Source organism: Monopterus albus, unplaced genomic scaffold (assembly GCF_001952655.1).
Source record: "Monopterus albus unplaced genomic scaffold, M_albus_1.0 scaffold366.1, whole genome shotgun sequence".
Lineage (NCBI taxonomy): Eukaryota > Metazoa > Chordata > Actinopteri > Synbranchiformes > Synbranchidae > Monopterus > Monopterus albus.
In genome coordinates, this window is record NW_018128246.1 from 277,707 (window position 1) to 286,247 (window position 8,541).

Consider the following 8,541-nt stretch of genomic DNA (forward strand, 5'->3'; position numbering starts at 1 on the left):
TAAAGCCCCGACTGGTGGAGGGCTGCAGTGATGGTTGACTTTCTACAACTTTCTCCCATCTCCTGACTGCATCTCTGGAGCTCAGCTACAGTCATCTTTGGGTTCTTCTGTACTTCTCTCACCAAGGCTCTTCTCCCCCGATAGCTCAGTTTGGCCGGACGGCCAGCTCTAGGAAGGGTTCTGGTCGTCCCCAACGTCTTCCATTTAAGGATTATGGAGGCCCCTGTGCTCTTAGGAACCTTAAGTGCAGCAGAAATTTTTTTGTAACCTTTGCCAGATCTGTGCCTTGCCACAATTCTGTCTCTGAGCTCTTCAGGCAGTTCCTTTGACCTCATGATTCTCATTTGCTCTGACATGCACTGTGAGCTGTAGGGTCTTATATGGACAGGTGTGTGGCTTTCCTAATCACGTTCAATCAGTATAATCAAACACAGCTGGACTCAAATGAAGGTGTAGAACCATCTCAGGGATGATCAGAAGAAATGGACAGCACCTAAGTTAAATATATGAGTGTCACAGCAAAGGGTCTGAATACTTATGACCATGTGATATTTCAGTTTTTCTTTTTTAATAAATCAGCAAAAATGTCAAATTCTGTGTTTTTCTGTCAATATGTGGTGCTGTGTGTACATTGAGGAAAAAAAATGAACTTAAATGATTTTAGCATATGGCTGCAATATAACAAAGAGTGAAAAATTTAAGGGGGTCTGAATGCTTTCTGTACCCACTGTATGTGTTATTGTTAATAATCTTTCAGTGGAATCGTATTTTAATTATATGATTTATGGTGTTACTGTTTTACAAAATGATGTTGCCTAAATTTATGATTTGCAATTTGAAACTGAGGTATTTAAGTAGTTTTATACACATTACAAGTAGGGATAAAACTAACAGGTCAAATATAGACAAATCATTTGCCCTGTAAATAAAAATGGTGGAAACTCTTCATCACAAGTTCCCAGAGCTCAAGGTGCTATCTTTAAATGTCTTTTCTTGTCTGAACCCAAAGGCGTTAGGTTTACCTTCATAGAAACCTGAGATTACCGTTATAGACTTGCAATGGAAAGTGGGCGTCACCTGAGAGAATCCTCCGTTTCAGAACGAGATGCTATATATCCTCCCTGTCTGTACAAATTAAGGTCTGATTTTACTTGTCTGTCTACATCAGGTGATGAACAGCAACAGGTTTGTCTGCTATAAATCATCACAGAGCAGTCAGGGCATCAAACATGAGCAAATTATGTGCAAATGACTAAACAGTGTTACTGTATCTCTGGCAGGTTCAGGTTTAAACAGTTAGCTGTCATTCAACAACAGACTGGCGAGTGCAGCTCTAAAGGCAGGTTGCTGACACATCGACATTGTCCCAGGTTGTTTGACAGGAACATGCTGTGCGGTATTGTCATGTTCATATCATTGGGCTGCAGACACAGTTCAAGAGAACATGATTTTATAGTAAAGGTCAGGGATGAATCCTGAAATGTTCTGTCTTCTGGGTCCTTCAGAGTGGAGCCAACGCTATCTACTACGCAGCAAGACACGGCCATGTTGGGACCCTGAAATTCCTTCATGAAAAGAGCTGCCCTCTGGACGTCCAAGATAAGGTGAATCATACGGCTCCTTTTCCCTGTCTCATACACATGCATGCAAACACACTTGCTACTACTCACCACATTCTGGTATCTATCAGCAATTACTCACACACTCTAACTCCTCAAACCTCCAGAGAAGGATTACTTTGGTTCTTCAGAATGCCCAGAAACACTCAGGCAGACTCACACATTCACGCTCACCACAGTTCGCACCAGGGGGGAGAAAACCAGTTACTTTGGCATTTTATCAGCTTATTTGCTGTTGCTATAGAAACAGGTCTGAGAAAGATGGGTTGTGTGTGTGTGTTTGCTTTAATACTGGTGTAGCCACCATCACAGAAAGTCTCTTCAATCATTGTAGCCAGCGGCGTCCTCTGTCTGTGAACGCAGTCCTCCACCAAACCAGAGCTAATCTGCACTCCAGGAACCTTGCGGATTATTATCTACTTCCTGTCCAAGGATCATTAAAATTGTCTTACTTCATGACACTGTAACCCTGAAATCACAAGCCGAGGTGTCTGTGTGCAGCCACGTTAGGAGGGGGAAACCATTTCATCACCTTGTTAGCGAGGTGAATCTTTCCTCTCTGCTGTGCTTTCATATAATCCTCTAATTAAATAGATCTGTACATCTTAAAATTCCCTACATAAATGCAGTAGTTGTCATTTAGTTATTATTTCAGTTTACTTTCCCACCTGCAGGCAGGAACACAGTCTTGAGTGTTTCACAAAAGCAACTTCTCTGCTCAGGAACGCCTGCTTTCACTGGCAGCCATTACTTTAGAGCTGTTGGATCTGTTGTACCCGGTACTTTTTACCATACTGACTCTGAGAGACGAGGCAGTCCAAGTGACTACAAAACAGTGCCGATTTATTCCATGAACACAGGTAAAATTAACATTACACGCTCAGGCATCTTGCACCTCCAACCTGCTCGCAGGCAGATGTAAGATGAAAGACCCTGAACCAAACCAGGCCTATACATTATATCCCCTCGGTTGGGCTAGCCCCATACTACACAGAAACGTCAACAGAGACGTCTCTGTTGCCAGCTTTGCAGCTGGTCATAGCAGTAGTCAAAACATGAAGCAAGTCAATGTGTGAATGTGTGTGTCTGTTGATTAAGTGGTGTGTAGCTAAAAACATTCTCACACGACTTCTAGTAACATGTCGTGACTTAAACACAAGAACATATTATGGCTAAGGCTACAGTTATACACGTCATAATAATAATATTAAACATCCTGTCTGCTGACAGTCATCAACTCTTCTCTCTAGTTATCCTTGACCAGATGTATCCTGTAGAAACTCATAAGCATGACTAAGCATTTAACAGTCTAACTAGACATCCTATCTCCACTAAACATTTCTAATACATAAAGTATCTATCTAATTTCTATCTGACTAAAAATACCTAACAGATCAGATTAGTTTTTTTTATGCATGTGATGTTTGCAAGTCCTGTTTTAAGTGGACGTTTTGTAAAGTTGCTGACTCCTTGCAGTCCTTAAAGTTCTGATGCCTTTAAAATCTTTTTCTTCATATGTAATCTTTTACGCTTAAATGCTGAACTTAACATTTTACTGATGTTTTCTTAATGTAATCCCCACCTAAATCCTGGTTGGATGGATACAGTTGGAGATTCAAAGGAAACGTCAAATTTGGACCAGTACCAGAAGGGACCAAATTCCCAAGGAGCCAGATTTTGAATATCAATAAGGAGTGACACAGTAATTGCGTTTATGAAACTCAAAATGTATTAACACAATGTAACCAAACACACTATAATACAACAATTAGAAACAAATGAGGTAAAGTGCGCACTAAATCATTGAACAGAATTTAACAACAAAAGGGGAAAAAAGGCCCGCCCTCCAAATAAATGCCAGATCGTTGGGATCCTACCAGCTCCGCAGTGAACTGGATTACAAAAGTCCTTCTCCCAATCAGTGCCTCTTGAGGCTTTCCCCTGGCTCGCCACCGAGTATCCAGTGGGTATTCCCGATCCAACTTCTTCCAGGAAGGAGCTCCGAACAGATGAGAGGCTTTCTACCGCCTCCCCCCCCCCCCCCAACAAAACCATTGAGTAGTTATCCCACTACTTTTTCCCTTCTACATCGGCTGGTCAGCGGGTGCTTCGGTTATGCGCCCCGTTATACAATGTCTTTCCACGCAAATGACACAAAAAGGGTCCTTGCCATTTCTCTGAGCAGCACACAGGCGGAGTACCCATTGAGAGACAAAGAAAACCGGAAAACATGGACATTGGAATGCGGAACTAGTGCGCGCCAACTATTCCATTCGCCATTCGGCTTACTGATTGGTCCCCTCACAGTCAACCAGCGGCGCCAAGATATTAACCCTTTCATAACATACAGTGAACTGTAAACTTGTTTTAACATAAGCTAAAGTCTTTTCCCAGAAATAACACTGAATTTGTTCAAGTATTTCATACTTGGGCTACATTAATGTTCCCTTGTACTATGGCTACAGACCGCAGCAGCCCCCCTTCACCAAGTTATGGCAACGTGGACGTGGTGAGCTACCTGTGCAGCATCCGGGCCAACCCAGACCTGGCTGACAGGGTAAGCACATGCACACATTCGCATTCAGCCAAATGACCTTCAACATAAATATTATTATTAGCTGATCATAAAGGCTTCATTTATGTCCATCACATCATATTTCATATTATTTGCAACTGTCTTTCATTTTTGAATCGCAACTGTCTTTCATTTCCATCGTCTGGAAATGAAATGGTATTTCAAATGTCAAGATTCTAGGTGGCTGAAAATTCTACAAGTGGTTTTAATTTTGTATGTGTATTCTATAGAATTTTAAAAAATGAATTTTGGATGCCAAAATGTCTGACCTTAAGTTCTGATTCAATTGGAAAACACACATCAGATTTCATACTCAATTTCTTTCTTCTTATAATTTAACAACCAACATGGAATTCCATTTTAACAGTTTGATCTAAAATTCATGTGTGAACATAATCCTCCCCCCAAGCCACCCCTTGGGGGAGCCATTGCTTCAACCAAAGGATGAAAGTTTTATTCTTTTGCATTCTGTGTTTCCATCTCCAGGAGCAGGAGACCCCACTGCATTGTGCCGCCTGGCATGGCTACTCGGCAGTATCCCGAGCACTCTGCCAGGCAGGCTGCCATGTAGACGCCAAGAACCGCGAGGGCGAGACCCCACTGCTGACAGCATCCGCTCGGGGCTTTGTGGACATCGTGGAGTGCCTGGTGGAGCACAGGGCCGATCTGGAGGCAACTGACAAGGTGATGAGCTCTTTAAAACTTCAGCTCACCACAACGTTTCTAATGGGTGCATGATTTAGTTCAGCTTTACATACAATATCCTGACTTTTCACTAAAACATACGGCGTTCAGTAACAGCGCCATCTAGATGCACGTCGAGTCTGTTGAACATTTTACTCCTTATTCAGGTCAGGAGTCCCTTTTCCTGCAGGGCTTTCCAGATCCTCAGTCTTCTGGGTCTGCCTCGAGGTTGCCTCCCATTTGGTTGCTCCCATTACACTGCTAAGCCAAATAGATAGATGATTTTATTAATACCCAGAGGGTACATTAGTGTGCTCACCAGTGCACTGCAGCAAACACATGAGAACAAACAGGTCTGATAGGTTACAACAAGCAAATGAAACGCATAATGAGTGTGATAGTAACACTGACATGATGCCCTCAGGGAATCCACGTAGCTGGAAGTTAAGACAAACAAATTTACTATAGATTGAATCTCTGATAAAAGCCACAAATCATGCATCTGAGACTGGACAGATAAAAAGACGTTTAAAAAGGAACCTCAGGGCATCATTCACCCCTGTGTGGCACAGAATAGAAATTCAGCAGTTAAGAGACACTGAGGTTTTCCAATGTGGTTTGTGTGTCTGTGTTTGCAGGACGGCCACACAGCCCTCCACCTGGCCGTACGCAGGTGTCAGATCGAAGTGGTTCGCTGCCTCCTCAAACACCAGTGCCACCTGGACCAGCAGGATCGCCATGGAAACACGCCACTACACATAGCCTGTAAGGATGGAAACCTGCCAATCGTCATGGCGATCTGCAGCGCCAAGGCCAACCTCGACCTCCCCAACAAGGTGAGGAAAACATCTTCCTGCCACACCCATGCTTTGTTAGAACATGTTGGTCCAACATATGAATGACAGCATATGAGTTGGTCTTTCTGGAACGCAGTCCTCACATGTACTCAACTGAGATGCTGCCTCTTGACATCTAGTTGCTAAACATGTCCAGTACAACAGGAGATTGTCCACTTTGAGTTTGGTGAATTTTCTTATTTTATAATGTTCTTTCAAGATATTGGTGGTAAACGGATACACAGAACACTGGTAAACCAGATTTTATATGATTGTGCAGTGAGTACGACTCAGGTGTCCACTCACTTTTGGCTGTGTAGTTTAGCTGTTTCATCCGAGCTAGCCCAGTGCTAATCACAGGCCAAACAGAAAGCAAACATATTACAGAAATGATGATTTGTTACGTGCAAACACATGCAGACAGCCTATTTATACCTATTGATCCACTCTAATCTAGTCTGCGGTCATGAACCTGGCGTTCAGGATATGGCTTGTGAAATATTTAACGTAGGTCTGCTGTGGTAGTAGATTAAATTTAGACTTCCTCTGAGGTGTCCTAACATTTGCTAACATAGCATTTTTGGCTTGGGATCTGTCACCCTGAAAAGCAGCTTTCTTACTTGGGCTAACTGCTCCTTTAAGGGAGCTCTCACATATTTGGTTTATATTTGACTGAAGAACACATCCTGCCCTGCCACGCACGACTTCCCACACATGTTTCTGAGTTTGGTGATTTCACATTCTATTTTGACACCATCCTATTTAATGCATTCTGCAATGGGATTGCTTTTCTTAGACACGGCTGGTGTAACCCTCTCAGCTTTTTCTTGCACGATGAAACATTCCCAACACAGTTCAGGAAAGTGATGTGCATCAGAAGCAGACGGTTGGAGATGGTGTGATTTATTCATTATGTTCACTCGCTACTAGTTTGTTTTTTTTTTGTTTTTTTTTTAAAGCTTGTCTAAAGCTGCATGTCACACACAGCTGAATCTGTGCCTGGATTTGTCTTCACTGTCAGCTGCACACACTGGGGAGAAAAACGAGGGGTGGAATTCAGAATGCCTTGTTTTGTTTGCTGCAGAATTGAATATCTTTAATGCTTTCTTGCTTTTTTCCCAAGTTGTGACAAACGGGAATTGATTTAAGCAATTTTCATTTGCAGTTATATTTTCCAAAGCTTTATTTCTTGTTCCAGAGAAGTGCAAAAGTATATAAAGGGAAGACATCTTGCTCACTTAAAGAGTGTATCACGGAACACAGAAGCGCTATAGAGAGAAATGATGTTACCGAACCTGACAGTTGCAAGACAGTTTGTTTCAAAACACCCCATGTTGTCATCATTCTTCACCGGCCTAAGGGTGATCATGCCTAGACTAAGAGGTGGGAATATGAAGAGAGGCATTTTGGATTTTTGATTTTAAGAGTTTATTTCCAGGAGGTATGAACAAGGATTTCTCAATGAATGACTTTTTATAGTGGGGTCTAAAGTTTTATACTCCTGCGCTCCAGTTGTGCCCCACCCCCATTGTTTTGTCTGTCTCCAGTATATTATATTTTATTGTATTTTAAATGTATATTTTTTCTCTTTTGTAGTTTTTTTTTATTTTTTTTATACGAAAGCCTGAAGATTTTGCCCTAGAAACATTTTAAATCTTTAATTTACAGACGTGATAGTTCTTTTAGGATAAGGCTGACCATAGCCAGTACTTTCTGGGTGACTTTATTGCCACGTGTTACTTGGTCCTGACTGAAAACTTCTCTTTAATATTTCTCTCTCGTCACGCAGCACGGCAGAACTCCCCTCCACCTGGCTGCCAACAGCGGCAACCTTGAGGTGGTCCGACATCTCTGCCTGGCCGGAGCCAACATCGATGCAGTCACCAATGTGAGTCACCGCACGGTTCTTTTCACTCGTTCCCTTCACTTTACTGCAGCAGCATCTTAACATCACGTTTTATAAATGTAACCTATCTCATGAACTGAAGGTAAATGTGAAAGCTTATTTTTTTCCCACCATTTCAGTGAAAGCCCATGCAGCCTTTTGACATTTTGATTAATTATCAGCTGGTGCTGCTCTGTGTAGAGTCAAATGCATGGCAGATCACAACATAACATCGTTCATAATAGTGTACAAACTGAAAACATGTCTGTCTCTGTTCAAATAATGACTTATCTCTATGGTGAGTTGTTAATTTTCAGCTTGAGCTACAGAGCAGGTTGCTGCTCACTTCTTACACATGCTTAATGCAAGTAGAAAGGCTGAGGGCAGCTTTTTAAGTGGATGTAATCTGCACAGATCCATTAGAAGACTTGCCTCCCAACACTGAGCTGAAGTGGGTTTCAAGCTTAAAAAGATTATAGTATTTCATCATTTTTATTATTGAAATTGATTTAACCTCCTGAACCCTGATATTGGCCCTAGATTAAACATTAAAACCCACAGCCTTGGCTTCACAGTGCTACAGAGTCCTGCTGACTCTTACAGCTGTTACATGCTGTAACACCAACAGTTACACAATTAGGTGCTTAACAAAAACTACTTTCACTTTATTTTAGGACAAATGTATATATAATATAAACCAACATTACAGTAGTTTTCTGTTGTACGCTCCCGATATAAACACTCTTTATTCACCTATAATGTACAGTGAAGTAGCAAGTTTTGAAAAACAACTTAATCATTCAGAGAAAAGTGTCAGGAGTCCTAAAGAAAACTCTGTGCTGAACCTGATGGAGAGCTTTTATCAAACAGCTCACCATCAAACCGAGAGCAGACGTGGAATGAAGTGTGGTTTGAAATCCTAATACACTAAGACGGATTCTC

The 8,541-nt window shown here is 41.8% G+C and overlaps 1 protein-coding gene across 1 annotated transcript in view; it reads left to right on the forward strand.

The window, feature by feature from the left end:
• Nucleotides 1-8,541, forward strand: part of dapk1 (death-associated protein kinase 1) — a 71,129-nt gene that overhangs the window by 46,592 nt on the left and 15,996 nt on the right. Inside the window, 5 exon segments of the mRNA XM_020585445.1 lie at nt 1,506-1,642; nt 4,095-4,176; nt 4,681-4,878; nt 5,517-5,714; nt 7,504-7,602. Coding sequence (XP_020441101.1) covers nt 1,506-1,642; nt 4,095-4,176; nt 4,681-4,878; nt 5,517-5,714; nt 7,504-7,602 — 714 coding nt within the window.